The sequence below is a fragment of the Leishmania infantum genome, chromosome 32 (genome assembly GCF_000002875.2).
Source record: "Leishmania infantum JPCM5 genome chromosome 32".
Lineage (NCBI taxonomy): Eukaryota > Euglenozoa > Kinetoplastea > Trypanosomatida > Trypanosomatidae > Leishmania > Leishmania infantum.
Window position 1 is genome coordinate 937,700 of NC_009416.2, and position 15,526 is coordinate 953,225.

General features: G+C 62.7%; 2 protein-coding genes across 2 annotated transcripts; both read right to left on the bottom strand.

Annotated features, from left to right (window-relative positions):
* Positions 1-1,499: 1,499 nt before the first annotated feature.
* Positions 1,500-2,801, bottom strand: LINJ_32_2550 (conserved hypothetical protein; the record flags this gene model as incomplete). Its single annotated transcript, XM_003392674.1, has 1 exon — positions 1,500-2,801. The coding sequence occupies one exon, from the start codon at positions 2,799-2,801 to the stop codon at positions 1,500-1,502; it is 1,302 nt and encodes a 433-aa protein (XP_003392722.1).
* A 4,158-nt stretch (positions 2,802-6,959) lies between these two features.
* LINJ_32_2560 (conserved hypothetical protein) lies at positions 6,960-14,663 on the bottom strand (the record flags this gene model as incomplete). Its single annotated transcript, XM_001467895.1, has 1 exon — positions 6,960-14,663. The coding sequence occupies one exon, from the start codon at positions 14,661-14,663 to the stop codon at positions 6,960-6,962; it is 7,704 nt and encodes a 2,567-aa protein (XP_001467932.1).
* Positions 14,664-15,526: the final 863 nt, after the last annotated feature.

Genomic DNA, 15,526 nt, shown 5'->3' on the forward strand with positions numbered 1-15,526 from the left:
CCTGCAAAGCATCCCGGGCCACGGTGCGGGGAGGAAGAGGGAGAGACAAGCCTTGCTTTTTTTTTCTTCTCCATAACCTCTTTAAATGCAGGCCTATGTGTACGCGCGCGTATCTGTGTATGTGCCGCGCGCCCCGCTAAGGGGGCGGGGAGGGGAGGTGTACTTCCTTCCCTACGTTGTTCTCCCCTCCCTCCACCTATCCCTGCCGAATGCCGAACCTCACTTCCGGGGATGCCGGGGGCCCGGCACCCACGACGTAAGGGGAGGAGGGAGGCCCGGGCGATGCATCGCTACAGATGCCGGCGCCCAGGTCCTGGATGGCGCTGCGTCGGGGCACCCCCCCTGCGACAGCGAGCACGCTTGTGCCTAATCCATATGATTAGGCAGAGCGTCAGCGTGGCTCGGGCGTGTGTCCCACCACCCACCCCCCCGGCCCTCGCGCACTGCCTGCTGGTGTGCAGGGAGCCTGCGCCACGCCGAGGAGGATGCACCGCGTGGCGGCCGGCACGATGGGCGCGGGTCGGGGGTGGGTGGGTGGGGCCGCGTTTGAGGCAGGGGTCGTGCTGCGATGACTGGGTCGGCGCATTGCTGTGACGCGCGTGTCTAGCGCTGCTGCACACCACGCGAGGCGGGCCTGTGACGGGGCGCGTGCGGGCTCGAGTTGGGTTTGGGCTCCTGCTGTATGGTGTAGAGTCGACCTGTTGAGCAACGCCTTGAGGTGGATCGCGATCGGGTGCGTTGATTCTCGGGGGGGGGTCCACCCCCCCATCCGCCCACCTTTAATGAGCGCGTTAATGCGCAGACGACGCACCAGCAGAGCCGAACAAGCAGAAAGCGAAAATGAGACGAAAAGGGCGAAAGGGCAGAGAGAACGGGCACTCGCGCGGCCAGCGCACTTCTCTAGGCAGGTGTCGGAGGCTGGTGCACGACTCGTGCACAAGAAGGCGATCACGCGGAGCTCGAGTCCCCTCTCATAGCTCGTTGGAGGGAGGGCGCAGATCCGTAGAGTGCCTCCAGCTCCTGTAGCTTGGACTGCAGCAGCCCCCACGTCACGCCCGTAGCGGGGTCGCACTGCACGAAATGGCACCCCGCGCGCTCGCATGCAACGCGATCGGCATCGGCGTCGCCTACGTGCACGTGCCTATGCACATCGACACCCGCATCGCACACACCGCCGCCGCTTCGGCACGCGGCGCGGTAGGAAGCGGCAATGTCGCGCACACCGGTCAGGATGCCTATGGGCGACGGCTTTGCGTAGCCCGTATCCCGAGCCGAGATGATCCGCGAAAGCAGTGGCGGCTCACCTCTTTCACCAGCCTCGAGCGCACCCAGCTGCATGAACACGCCCCGTATACGAGGATCCATGTTGGAAACTACGAATGGCGGCGCAGCCAGGAAGAGAACCGGAGACGCTGCGGCAGTGGAAGGAGAAACCACGTCCAAGTCAGACGCTGGCGTCGGCTCTACCAGGCCTGGCCGCACAGCGCTCTTGTCACGGCTCACCTGTACTTGGTTCCATTTACGCAGGCACTGCAATGTGCGAGTCCTTCCGGGTACCAGCTATGGGCCTTGGTGGAGCTGAACTGATCAAACAGCACGTAGTCTTCAAACCGGCGCACTTCGTTGTGGTGGTCGCTCCACAGCTCCTCGATGCGCTGCACCACATCCGCGGCAGCGCCGTCATACAGCGTCGCACATGTATAGGTTTGCCTCAGAACGCGGGTCCAAAAAGAGCGCAGTTCCTCATCTGTGTCGCCGCCAATCGGCATCTCCTTTGGGTTGGCAGAACGAGTCCATGCTGCACGCTCCACCCGCACTTGGTCATGGATCGCCTTCAGCGCGAGTTCCTGCACCACCTCACAGGTGGCGTTTGGGCAGCTTGCGTGAAGGTCAATACCGTGTTCCAGCAGAAAGGATGCGTACGAGCTGCGGTACTGGTAGCCCAATCCACGCGTTATCTGAATAAGAGAGTCCAGCGCATCGAAGCTGACGGTGATGGGCAGTCGATGCATCATGGCTGCAGGATAGCACTGTGTCTCCCTCTCGGGTCCGCGCACAGGTGTCTGTATGCTCCGCGGGGAAGCCCTCTCCACATTCGAAACTCGGTGAGGGCAAGGGAGAGAGAGAGAGGCAGAGAGACGGGCCGCCAGCACGCCTGTACGCAGTGCACGCATGCAGAGGCATGAAACCGAGAACAAGGAGCTGGGCACACGCGTGCCCAACGGCGGGGGGTGAAGGAGAAAGAGAGAGAGGAAAGGAAGGAGTAGGAGGCGATAACGCGCACAAACCGTTTGCATTCGCGCGTGCGTGCATGCGAGAGAGAGAAAGAGGGGGCATCGCCTTGCAACGGAGGCGCGTTCATGCACACATGCGCATGTACCGATTAAAAAAAAAATGCCGCCGTTTATCAACCGAAGCGGGCGGCCCAATGGGAGCACCACCACGTAGCGGCACAAATACCGAAAGGACCACGTGCGCAAGCCCTCTCGCCGATCGGCAAGAGAAAAACAAAGAGAAAACATGCAGAGAGGAAGGTAGGCTGTGCAACAGATGAGCATTTCCTCCTCACCACCAACACACGTGTGCCGCTGCTGCCGCCGCCGCCGCCCCCCCCAATCCCGCGCAGACACACACGCTTTAAAAGAGCGTGCCGAGAAGCCCATCTCTGTCCATTGTGAGCACCGTCGATTGGATACACAGTCGCCCCATCTCCACCCGAGATCCCTCGGCAAGAGGAATCGTGCGTGGCGCAAGCAAGTACAGCCACCCCACCGGCTTCCCGAGGCTGTTCTGCTCGGCATCGCTCCAGTCTTCGTTGCCACCGCAGCACAGTGGCCACGCACCACACCGCTCGCGTAGCACTCGGAGGGCGGTCTGGTAGGCGCTCAAGAGCGTGGCGCCTTCCGCCACTGTTTGCCTGTCCTCCCCAGCCTTCACCGTCGAGTGGAGAGCTGCAGCAGCGCTGGGCATACCAGCAGACGGTACTAGCACTACACAGTGCGCTGTAAGCCCGGGCGCCGGCAGCGCGTGCGCGTAGTCGAAGCGCATCTGCACCGTGTCGAATGAGTAGCATATGCGAGAGCGGCGCTGCTTGCCACGGCGAGCCGGCATGCCGCCCACCACCTCGAGCCGTCGAAGGCAAGTGGCATGCCGCTTTGCCGGTTGATTGCACTCTTGCTTGACAGGCACGGGCGCCGACCGCGCTGCCTCGCTAGCGGGCCTCTCGCTCACTGTGTCCACTAGTTCGTACTGAAGCAGCGAGATCTAGCTGCGCACGAGGTCTGGTGAAGGGCACACACGCACCCATACTCCAGTTGCCAAGGTTTACACTCACAGACATGGCGCCATCGGGCCTCCATCCTGAAAGCCGTCCATGTAGAAGAGTCGTCTTGTCGCCTGTTCGCCACGTTTGTGCTCATCGGGGGTGCTTTCACGCTGCACGTTGCACACGAGAATCCCTTTGGACTGCGCTCGCGGCACTGTACCGTATTGGGGCAGTTCCTCCAGCACCGCCTGCGGCGGCCAGAGACGATGGGGAGTGTGCATCAGCTGATGCGAGTAGCTCAAGTCGCCAAAACAGTACAGCACCTGATGTTCGTCGCCCGCCCTCGCCGTCCAGCGTGTGAGAGCGCCCCCCCCCCCCTCGACAACCTCTTCCACGAGACGCCTTGGCGAAGACGACGCTCACATCGTCCACGGCGTCGCGGGGACGGCATCGCTCTTCGCCAACGCCGCGCAGAAGCGCTGGGGGAAGGGAAAAGAAATCTGCTGCGAGGCGCCCGTGCACACATCGTACATCATGTCCGTCGACGCCAGTGCGTTGCCATGAGCCCAGTAGCAGCCGCTGATCACGTAGAGGCGCTCCCTGCAGGAGACGAGATGGTGCCCGTGCCGCGAGCGTAGCGCCACCGGCGGCCGAATCATCTGCCACCGAAGCGGCCGCACTGTGTGCTTGCCGCGCACCTCGCGTGTGTCGGCCGGGACTGAAGGCGCCTCCTTGCCCATGTCATGACCAGCGTTGCGCCCCTTTGTGAGGTCTCGGAGGGCAGATTTGACGTAGCCAGTGCGAGTGCTGGGACTCAACCTCATGTGGCCGTGTGACGCGGCCGCTGACGGAGAGATGCAGGCGTGTTGTGTGCTGTGCGGTCGCCCGCCGCCAGCCTCACCTGGCGCAGCAGCTCAACAGTGATTGGTGGCACCACAACCTCGTTCACCGCATCGGCGACGACTCTGTCCGGTGCAGACGCGGCGGCGGCGTGGAGGTGCAACGGCTATCGCGCATCGGTGCCGCACCCGCTCCCTCTCCTTGAGGAGGAAGACAAGGACGGCGAGGTGTCGACCGAGCCACCCCTGCTCCGGTCGGCCGCGTTCTCCACCTCCTGTTCTCTCAAGTAACCTTCGTCATACTCAAGCCCGCGCTCGCTCGACTCCTCCGTCGTTTGAGAGAGGGCAAGGGGTCCGGAGGAAAACGCGCTAAAGCTCTCTCCCAGGATATCGCCGTCCTTATCCCCCTCTTTGGCGGCACAGTCCGGCCTCGAGGAGCGCCTGCCCTGGAAATTGCGCAGCGTCCCGCTGCACTCGCAAGGTGCCACTCCGCTGGCGATTTCGCACAGCCTTCGCAGCCTGCGCTGGCGGTGCGGCGCCAAAGCAACGTCGAAGACGTCTGTCCCACGGCGCTGATCTGCGCGGGGCACATGGCGCGCGATCGTCGTTACGGGCAGCACGAAGAGAGGGCAGCTAGATCCCTCGTGCCGCGCCACTTCAGCCAGCAGTTCGCTTGGCGGCCAGCCACCGAACTAAACAACGCCGCCCAGTGCGGCGCACCAGCATGCGGCGTGTCCGCTCCTTTTCACGGAGGTGCCGAATCCGTAGTCGACAGACAGCATTACACCTGGAAGCAAACCTGCTCAATCACGTGCAATGACAGTGCAGGCAGACAGGCAACAGAACCATTCGCGACGGCAATCAAGACAGCGAACGCAGCGAATCGCAACAAAAGTGAAAACGCCGCGCAACGAGTGACGGAGCGATGCGTGCTCGCCAATTGGTCAGCGGCTCTTTGTGCCGGGATGCCTGCATGCGTGCGTGCGTGCGTGCGTGCGTGTGTGTGTGTGTGTGATATAAGGATCGACATACATGCAAATACATATATACATGTGTGTGTGTGTATGTTCTGTATTTACCAGGCGACGATCACAACGAGCGTCAGATCGAGGTATGGAGCGACAAGCCCACCACCACCACCACTCCACCACGAAAACGAGAGAGGGGAAGGAGAGTGGGTGGAAAGGGGCAATGAGAAGGCAAGAGACCGCAGGGTAAGTCATGAAATGGATCTGCGGAAGGCCATCGGCAAAAGAGAAGGGGAATGCTGATGCGCAAGCGAGTCCCGCCGGCACGTTCTCCCTTGAACCCTTGGTTCACGATTGAGGGGCCCCACATCAGCACACGCACGTCTAAGAAGACGGCCCGAGTAGGCCGACCCGAAAGAGGAGATGAGAATACAGCGCTCGCTGGAGAGCAATACCGCGCCGCATCCCCCGTTCGACCGTGCCGTACCTGAAGTGGGGCAGAGACAACGGCCACGACGAGCATGCGCCCTACTCGTTGGCGCGCAAAGCTTTGCGCCCCCAGTGCCTTGCCGCTTGGATTACACCGGTGCTGTTCACGGCCTCCCCCCCTCCTCCGAACGCCACCCCGGCGAGTGGCTCTGGATTCGCCGATACTCTATGAGCAAGCGGGGCGGCGGAGGAGCAAAGGAGGCGGACAGAGAGGCGGGGTAGGCGATGGGGATAGATGGGGGGGGGGGCGGGCGGGCAAGACTTGATGGACGGTGAGGGAGCACAGAGAGGGGAAGTGAAAAAAAAAAGGGTGGCAACACAAGACTCGAGTAGAAACACAAGGAGCACAAGCACGCCGACGCACAGACACACAAAAACGCACTGATGGGCGTACATGGAGAACGGAATAGACAAGCACCCCATGCAGACAGCAGCAGCAACGCGCGACGAGCACAAACATACAAGGAAGCGAGGGACCGCCTGCTGGAGAATGCGCATGACTCACACGCAAAACAGGGAGGGGGAGCAAGTGAACGAGGAAGGGTCAAGCCTATCAGCCTCAAGGCGCAGAGAAAAAAGAGGGTTGGGCCACAGATTGGGGAGAGAAGAGAGAGAGACACACCGCACGAGGGAGAAGAATGGTGAGTGGGATGTCTGCTGCGGCACCCGAAACAGCAGCCGCCAACGCCCAAGACACACACATACACGCCTCTCCGTTTCAGTTCTGCACCACGCGAGGAGCTCACACACGCGCAGGCAAGCACGCGCACGTATGCTGTGTGCCTATCTAGAGAATGGGAGAGGGAAGCAGAGGGGAGTGCAAGACGATCAAAAATGGAAAAAAAAGAGGGCGTGACACAGGCACGGCGAGACGACGACGAGAGAGAGAGGCTGAGAGGGCGACAGCAAGCGAGGCTGCCGAAGAGACAAGATGGCCCGTCAGCCATCTCCGTGGAGGCGAAAGAGGAAAACACACAAAGTAAAAGAGAGAAAAGCGAGACACACACGCGTGTCGCAGTGTGATGCACAGCGTGCGCACGTTAGGGAGAAGCCCGGTGGTTCGACGGAGAGAAGGTGGGTAGAAGGAAAAAAGGAGCATTGGGAGACAACGAGCCGGGGAGGTGGTGAAGTGTGCTCGGGTGCGCACTCGATGGAGATGGGGCCTGAACCCGAAGAAGGCTGCTCAGGGATGGGCAAAAGAGATGGGTGCCGGCGACAGCGGGACGCCGATGCACTGGAAAGCGTTTCGTATGCGAGGAGACTGCATATGGAGAGAAGACGGGTAGAGAATCGAGCTGTCATCACCGGCATCTGCGCTTCGAGGGAAGAGGAGGTTCCCTCCGCGCCCCTCCAAGTGCCGACGCCTTGGCTTGCGCCCCTCCTTCCCTTCCCTGCAGCTTACCATAGCAGGTGCAGCTGGCGCCGCATCCGAGCCGCTACACAATCTCTCCACGCCTGCTGAATCACTCCCGCCGCCTCCTCCTGTACGATTTGATCGCGGATATACCGCCGCTGCGCCTCGTCCGTCTCCATATCGCTCCAAGTAGACTCGTTCGTGCCGAGCCGCTGCTGCTGTGGTCGTGGCTTGTGAAAAGGCGCTGGTAGATGAGGTGGGAGAAGATGACCTGCAGAGACCTCGTGCGAGGCCACCGCGGTGCCGTGGGCGCCTCCACTCTTGAGACGCGCCTTTTCGTGCGCACCCGCCATGCCATCTTTCAACGCATTGACAGGATGGTTAGTGCCGACTTCGAGCGCCGTCTCTCCCTCCGTGGTCGCAAGAGCATCTCCCTTGCCAGGAGGCGTCGCCTCGTCGGCGTCACCTCCGTGTACACAGCCGAGCAGGTCACCTTCGCGGTCCAGAGGGCAATTCCGTGGTGGCAACAGACCCGCAGCTCTTTCCCCAGCCTCTGGCAGTGCCGCCGGCGACTCTGGTCGAGGAGATAGAGGCAGGGGCACAGCAGTCGACGGTTTCGTCTCCCACTCCGCTGCACGCCCTGATCCTCTGGGCGCTTCTACTGGTGCCACAGCCACCGACGCTGCTATTGGGGCAAAAACCGCTGACGAGCAAGGAGGCTTGGAAGGGTCCAGGAGCTCCGGTGTATTGGGTGCGCTCGTCGTGCACGGAGGCGGGGTGTCCATGTTCTCAATAATGTCGGTTTCGTGAGTGGACAAGAGATCCTGCCGTGCCCTTTGCAGCCGCTTCACATCCTTGTCCTCCGCCTGCGCGACGTCCTCGTTCGCCGTCACCGGCGCCTCGCTGGGCGCCGCGACATTCACCGATGCGGAAGGTAGCGGTGATCGATCATGCATTATCGCCGAGGACGGGGCCATCGTTGACCCCGGCGCTATCGACTTCGCCAGCTCGACTGCCTCCGGTTTCACCGGCGATTCGCCGTCGCCTAGTCGGAGGTCGTTGCCGTCGTGAATGCTTCTCGAGGAGCTCCCCCGGAGTTGCGTGATCTGGGTCGTGGTGGAGCCGATGGATGCAGTGCGGCGGTCCACAGTCTCATCCTCAGCCGTCGCATACGCCATCATTGCCGCTGCGCAGCAGTACCCTTCCTTGGAGCAGAGCGAACCGTCGGAAGAGCCGGAGGTGCGGCCGCCGCCCGCCACGCGCAGCAGCACCGGCTTTGCCGCCCCGTCCTCTACCGTATCCGTATCTAGAGTCGCCGCGGGCTGCTTCTGAGTCCGCGTAGGGGATCGAATGCGCTCAAAAGCGTCACCACTGCGGAAACTAAAGTTGACGTTCGTCAGCTCCATCGACGCGGATGCTGCAAGCTGGTGCGGTGCGAAGACGAATATGCGACCACGTCGAGGCGGCAGTGTCGCCAGAGGCTGCGGGGCCACCACGGCCTCCTCTGGAGATGGGCCTTCCTTTATCGCCGCGCTCACCTCTGCACTTCGCTCCTCTGCTGTCGCCCTAGCGTTGGCAAAGTCTTCGGACCACTGTAGGTCTGCACCTTCGTTGCGTGGTGGTCTCTCTGCACTCGTCGTCGTGGGAGAATCACCGCGACGGGATTCCCCGCTCCTCGATGTCGGCGAGAACAAAGTCGCGGCGTGGCTCGACTGATGTGCGTGACCGTCGTTATCCGCAGGAGTTGTCAGCTGCGCTTCAGCCTCCCCACCTGGGAAAGCTACGGTAACGGCAAGAGCATCCGTGGCATCGTTCACCTTCTCTGTCCACGGCACAGCTTCACCGCAGCCAGCTGCTTCGCGGCCGCTGGAAGCAGCTCGTCCCCCGGAGGCAGCGCTCGCCTCGGGCGCAGCCGAGCTGCCCTTGTCCCAGGCGCTGCCCCACTCCCCCTCCGTCTCCTGGTGCAGCGCCTCACTCGCTGGCCCGTTGTCGCCTTCCACCTCAGGATCGCCCGTGCACGCCGAAGCGCTGCTGCCCACCTTTTGCGGTGCTTCGTGCGCGTATGCGGCAAACCGAACAGAGGTGGCCGAGATGGATGCACGCATCGATGACCCGCCAGGCGGAGCAGTGTCTTCCACGCTGCTCGGGCAAACGTTCTCTGCGCACGCAGAGAAAGCAGAGGGCGGAGTTGGGGAATCCGAAAGGGCCGCTTTTCGGGCCGCTGTCCTGTCACTCACGTCGTCCTCGCCGCTTCTGTCTGAGAGTGTCGCGTGCGCGGCTGCACAAAAAAAGTTACTGGCCTCCGCTTCGCCAGCCGCGCCGAGTTCGGCATTGCATGATCCGTCCACCTGGTCTGCGCGCTGGCTTGTCCCTTGCGGTGCTTGCGAGACCGGTGAGTGCGACGAGTTCGACAGCGCCGCAGGAGCAGGCACGGCTTTCAGCCCCCTCTCTCTCGCCTCTGCGTCCCGTGGTGACTGAAACGGTGCCCTCGTACCTCTGCGCGCGGCCCACGAAGTTGGCGACAGAGAAGACAGCTTCGGCATGTCGCCGTAGTCGTTTGCAGCAGACGCAAAGGCCTCCGCGACGGTGGCAACGGAGCTCGCAACTTTGTTCAGCGTCGTCGAATGGCGCGCTGAAAGCGAGCCAGCCACTGCCGCCTCAGCACAGGCGAGTTCCGCTTGCTCTGCCCGGAGAACTTTATCGGCAGGCGCCCGAAAACGTGACGCGGTCCTCTGCGCCGCCGTGCCTCTCCCTTGCGCTTCGCACACGAGATGCTGATCTTCCTTGTGAGCACGCATCTCCAGGGATGCCACCACGCTGTCTTTCCCATCACCCGCATTCAGCTGCGGCAGTGCACTGAGGCTGTCAGCCTTCGCCTCCTCGGGCACCGAGGCGCGTGTCCCTAACACTAGAGCGTTGCCTGGTGCGTCCTCACGCTCCTCAGCCAGCATCGTCATCGCGTCGCCCTCACCCTTCCCCGAGGTATTATGAGCGTTCGTCTTCGATGTGCTCACCGACGCATCACCACAGCAGCGATCCCCTTCCCTACCTAACAAGGCGTCTGCCGACACCGGCATGCGGCCGCGCCGTCCCGAGTCGGGCGGTTCTACTTTGAGCATCATCTCGCCGTCGACCACACCTGGCTCGTGGAGGCAATATATCTCTCCCTCGTTTTTCTCGTGGCGGATCGCAAAAGACGCTGACGCAACTGCCATCACTGCACCAGAATCGTATGTAACCACATACTCGCGTGTGGCGGTTGGGGCAGCAGCGTCGGCACTATCTCCGGCACCGTGGAAACCCTCGCTGTGAAAACGGTCAGGGCTCCTGGAGCCGGAAGGCGCCCTGGCAGCCGAGCCACTACTTGCCTCCCCGTCGTCGCTCTCGTAGGGGATGACTGACTTTCTCCGCTTGATGAGCGCGTCTACCGCCACGTGTCCGCCGTCCTCACCGCCCAGGCTGCCTCTGCTTGCGTGCTGGCCCGCAGAGACGCCGTCCCTGGCAGGACCGTTTGGCCACTCATGCTCTGCCGCGGCGAGATCTACACAGACGTCCTCGCCGTAATGACGCGCATCCGCAACGATGTCCTCTTTGCCTGCCACCGCTGCCTCTGCGTGTAAGTCACCGCTTTCTACACACGGTGCGCGCCCCACAGCCGCCCAAGAAGGTGATGATGCAGACAAGGACGGCTGAGTTGCCGGCTTACTTCCCAGCACGCTGCCTACAGTGCCCGCCACGAGAGCACCGGGGACATCCACGCTGTACGGCTGTGAAGCTTGGAGCTCCGCCCGCCGCACCACTAGTGCGGCCGCCGATTTCGGTGGCAGCGAGAGCGGTTGCGCGTCACGCGATGTGCCGTCGCCGTCAAGCATCGTCGCCTTCTCCACCTCAACGGCGTGGCTGGGCAACTCGGACTTCAGAGTCGGCGCCTCTGCCGGGCACGACCGTTGAGGCGATTCTATGGTGTCTCTCCCCCCATGTGTGTACTTGCCGCGGTCCCTCTCCCCCTCTGTGTCTAACAAGGTCCGGTGGCGGCAGCGAGGACGCAGAAAGGCCTGCAGCACGGTCACGCACCATGTCAAGTCGCCGGGAATTCGAGGCGACGGCGTGAGTTCGGGCAGCTGGCGCGCGGCTGACGGGGCCGATGCGGCGAGGTCCGAAACGCCAGCGCCAGCACTGCCTTTCTGCGGTGTCGCAGTAGCTCCGCTTCTCTGCCCTGGTGGGTCGGCGGCAGCTTTCTGCATGCTCTCGACGGTAAGCGCATCAGGGAAGACGGGCTCACTGTGTCGATGATGTGGTAGCGACTTTGGTGTCTCTGGCTCGGTCTCGAAAAGCAGGCCGTGCGCCACAAAAGACTCTGTCAATGTGCTACTCGCCTGGGGCGGTTCGCGAGGCGGTGAAGGATGATGCTGAGGGGCACTACGCGTGTGCGCATCGTAGGGGGTGAACGATGCCCGGGGCGGCAGATGTGCAGTCGTGTCCATCTCTGGCTCTCCTGCGTTGCTTCGCAACAGGGAGGCAGAGGTGCAACGCATTAATGGGCCAGACGCGGCTGGCCCAGCGCGCCCAGTCGACGTGCGGTATTCAGTGCGTCGGCCAGGCGGCGGGATCGGCACGCGCATTGATGGATCCCAGGATGCTCTCTTGCCGCCGTGCTGCTGCTGCTGCTGCTGCTGCTCTCTCGTCTCCGGTGATGGATGTGACAGGAATGTGTGGTTCTGCTCCGCAGAAGCGGTGGCGTGGTTAGTGGCGCTGGGTCGATGTCGAAGCAATGATGCAGGCGGTCGGCGTGGGGCATACAAGGAGTGCAGCACGGCGTTTGCGCTGCTGGGGCGGCGACGCGGCTGTGAACTCATCGAATTCCGCAGCGCAAAAGCGCTGGCGGAGGGCCAGAGAAACGGCGCCTCGTGCGGGGTGGGGAAGCTCTCACGATAAAACGCACGAGAAGGGCCGCGCGGGCACCTACCGACCACCTCCACATTGCGCGGTAGCACTGATGTCACTACAGTACTCTGCAGCGGGGATGTGAAGTCTTTCGGAATGGGCACGGCTGCAGACAACACCGCTGGAGACCGCTGAGGACGCTGGTGCGTACGCGCGCGGTGCTTGCTCGGGGAGCGGGTATTGTGCGAAGGGTACGACCCCGCTGGCACAGCCCCGCTACTGGAGGCCGAGGAGATGCGCAGCGGGTGACGGTAGAGCTCCACCTCGACCTCCTCTCGCCGCCAGCGTGTCTTCATGGTCGCCATGTACTGCTTCAACAGCTGTGCACGCTGCTGCTCCTCCGTGGCGAGGCGAGGAATGGCGAGGAGCCAGCGATGCGCCTGCTGATACTGCTGATAAGCTTCCTTGTAGAGGCCCATCTCATCCAGCCATCTCGCATGTGTCTGCTTCACGTACGACAAGAAGCATACGCTCTCGCGCCACTGTAGCCACATGCACATGAGCGCCTTTTCCTCCTCTCCTTCGGTGGTCGCCGCTGCATCGCTGTAACGGTGACCCTCTGCCGATGCGTTTGCAGCCGCGGCGATCCCGTCGCGGTTGTCCTCACCGCCCCTGCTCGCAGCACGCGCGCCATCTGGGAAGTCCCTTGCCTGGAACGCGCGCCCCTGTGTCAGCCGCCGCCGCATCTGCGTTGCCTTGTCCTTCGCCTGGAACACTTGCCGCTCCACCGCCTCCTCCGCCATCTCGGCGTATCGCAGCGCCTCGGTCAGCTGCCGAAGGCCATGCTGCGTCTGCGCCATGTTAAAATATGTGATGCCGATTCCAGGTGCCTGAAGCTCTTCCTCCAGGGCCGCCGACCGGGCGAAGAGTGCGCTTGCCAGCGTGTACTCCCCCAGCTTGAAGTGGTAGACGCCGAGGTTGTGCTCCACAGCGGCCACGGCCTTGAGTCGCCGCGGTTCCTGCGACGGGGAGAAAAAGGGGGCGCTGATGCTGAACACATTGTCGTTGCTGATGTGGTTGATATTGGCACCGCTGTCGCTGGATGTGAACATTGTCGGGCTCTTACGGTCGTGGCTCCTGGCCTGTGACGACGCGGCAGTCGGCCGCAGCAGCGGGGTTGTGTCACGGCCATCGCGAGGTTCATTACGCCCTCCCGCCGCGCCGTTGATCGAGGGGGCCTCGAGCTCTACAGGATCTGGCAGATAGCGGAATACCCGACCGGCACCCTTGCGCAGCAGCCTGCCCGCCCGCTGCAGAAGCTGCAGGGCCGCAGAATATTGCCCTTGATTCATCCACTCCAGCGCGTGGCGGTTCGCAAGCTCTACAAAGTGCAGAGCTGTAGACACCGTCGCGTCCTCGGCCTCCTCGAGTTGCCCAACCAGAAGCTCGCGATGCTCTTCGCTGTCTGCGCCGCTGCTCGTCAGGGTGGTGCCCGTGTCGGCTGCCGACCTCGCGGCTAGATGCGCGTCCAGAACCATGACCTGCCGCATTAGCGTGAAAACAAGCCCCAGCTGCGCATCCAGCTGCTGCTCGAGCTCGCTTGCCTGCGCGTCGAAGGCCTGCTGGGCACGTGCATGACGCACATCCTGGCTCACGCGACTGATGTGACCAGTGCTGGCTACATGAGCGATACCTTCAGAGGCGCGTGTGATTGGCGGATGCGGCAGCTGCTGGTGCGCTGGCATGCTGCGCAGAAACGACTCACTCGCCCTGCCAAGCGTAGAGGTGGCATCTGGCGCCAGCGGCGGTGTCGAGAACGATGGCATCCGACGTCCGCGCTGCGAAGACGCTGCCCCTGACGACGGTCGCTCCAGGCTCTGCGACGTGCGTGCTTGAGCATGCGCTGAGCGCGTCGGCAGCTGGCCTGGGCAAAACGCGGCACCCTGCACTCTAGCGCCAGAGTCCGAGCAGCGCAGCGAGGACGACGAAGGCGGGGCACTACCTCGGTCTCCAAAACTGTCGCCCTCGGAAACAGTGCCGTCGCACTGTGCAGCGGCGCTGCACGCGGCACCTAAAGCCTGTTGCTGCAACAGGGCACTCAGATGCGAGCGTAGCTCGGCAACATCGCTGTGGCGCGTCTGCGCGAAGGTCGTCGCGGGGGAAATCGACGAAGAAGGCGGCCGCCGAGTGCCTTCCGTGCGCGCCGGCAGCGACGCCGACGAAAGGGATGGCGTGGACAGTGTGATCACGGCGGCAGCGGCGGCGAATGTTTTCGTGCCGCCGCTGTCGACGGTGGGCCGAAACACGTCTACGTTCTCGCTGTGGGGATGACGACGCTCTTCCCCCGCCACCACGCCGTGCTGATGCACGGGTGTGTCCCCTGCATGGATCGACGAGATAGGGCTACCTTGTAGCCAGCAGGTGTAGGCTCTGTCGTGCTTATTGAAAGGCAAAGCCACGTCGCGGTTGCTGGCAGGAGCGGAGGCCGGGCCAGCCACGACATCGTCTATGTGCCCGTAGGTTCTAAAGTTTTGCATGGCAAGACTGCTCTGGTCGGCACTTAAGCTGCTTGGTGGTCGCTGGGCGCCTTGCGCCGGGAGCGGCGGGCGAGCAGCACCAGCGCAAGAAGCGCCGGTCGTGGCGTGGGTGTCCAGTGTGCGGTTCACCGGCTGTGCAGTGGGGCGTAGGGGAGTGTTGCTGCCTTTGGTAGGTACAGGGCACTCAAACTCATCCATACGGTCCATCATAGAGACATAAGAGGAGGCCGTTCCACAGGACGGCGAGAAGGCGTAGCAGCCATCTGCGGCATCCTTTGGTGGGGCGTTAGGCGTTCCATCGAGTGCGTCAGATGAACTATACTGCATCCCGGTCTTGGAGACACCGCTCGCCGTGCCCTCATGCGCTCCCTAAACGCGAAGGCAGAGGTGCGGATGTCGGACAGACAACGTTCGCAAGGCGTATGCTAACGAGAAAGGTGAGGAAAAGCGCCGCGCATAACGACCACCACTGAGCGGTGGCAGAAAGGCTCGATGCCCTCTCCCTCTCTGCGCCGGCCGTGCGGATGCACGCAGGCAACGGCCTCCTCAGTTTTACGCGCGCACTGCTAGAGAGGTGAATGCCTTGTCCGTCTCCCCGCGCACCGGGCTCACACGCACGACTTCGCTCTCGATTATGTCTTTCGGTTGGTTGTGGCTGTTGTCGTCACCTTTCCACCCCTCTCCTGCTTCGCGCGAAGGGAAAGGAGTGGTCGTTCAAGGACGAGTTTAAACACAGAATAAGAGGTGGCCGCCGCGGGGCGTTCGCCCGGCCGGTGACGAGAGGCAGAGGGGAAGAGGGAATGGCAGAAATTAGTGCAAGGCAGAACGAAGAAAAGAGGAAGAGAAAATACACACGCACGGCCGCGAGCATACGTGCGCGCTACACGCAGACACATGTGTGCACACGCACACACTGCTGGCAGCTAACTGCCCGGCCTATCCAAGGAAAGGAGGTTTTTCGTGCCGTTTTTTTCTTTCGGTTCCAACGTGTCCGTTTCTCTGTCATACAACAGGAGTCCAAACCCAACTCGAGCCCGCACGCGCCCCGTCACAGGCCCGCCTCGCGTGGTGTGCAGCAGCGCTAGACACGCGCGTCACAGCAATGCGCCGACCCAGTCATCGCAGCACGACCCCTGCCTCAGACGCGGCCCCACCCACCCACCCCCGACCCGCGCCCATCGTGCCGGCCG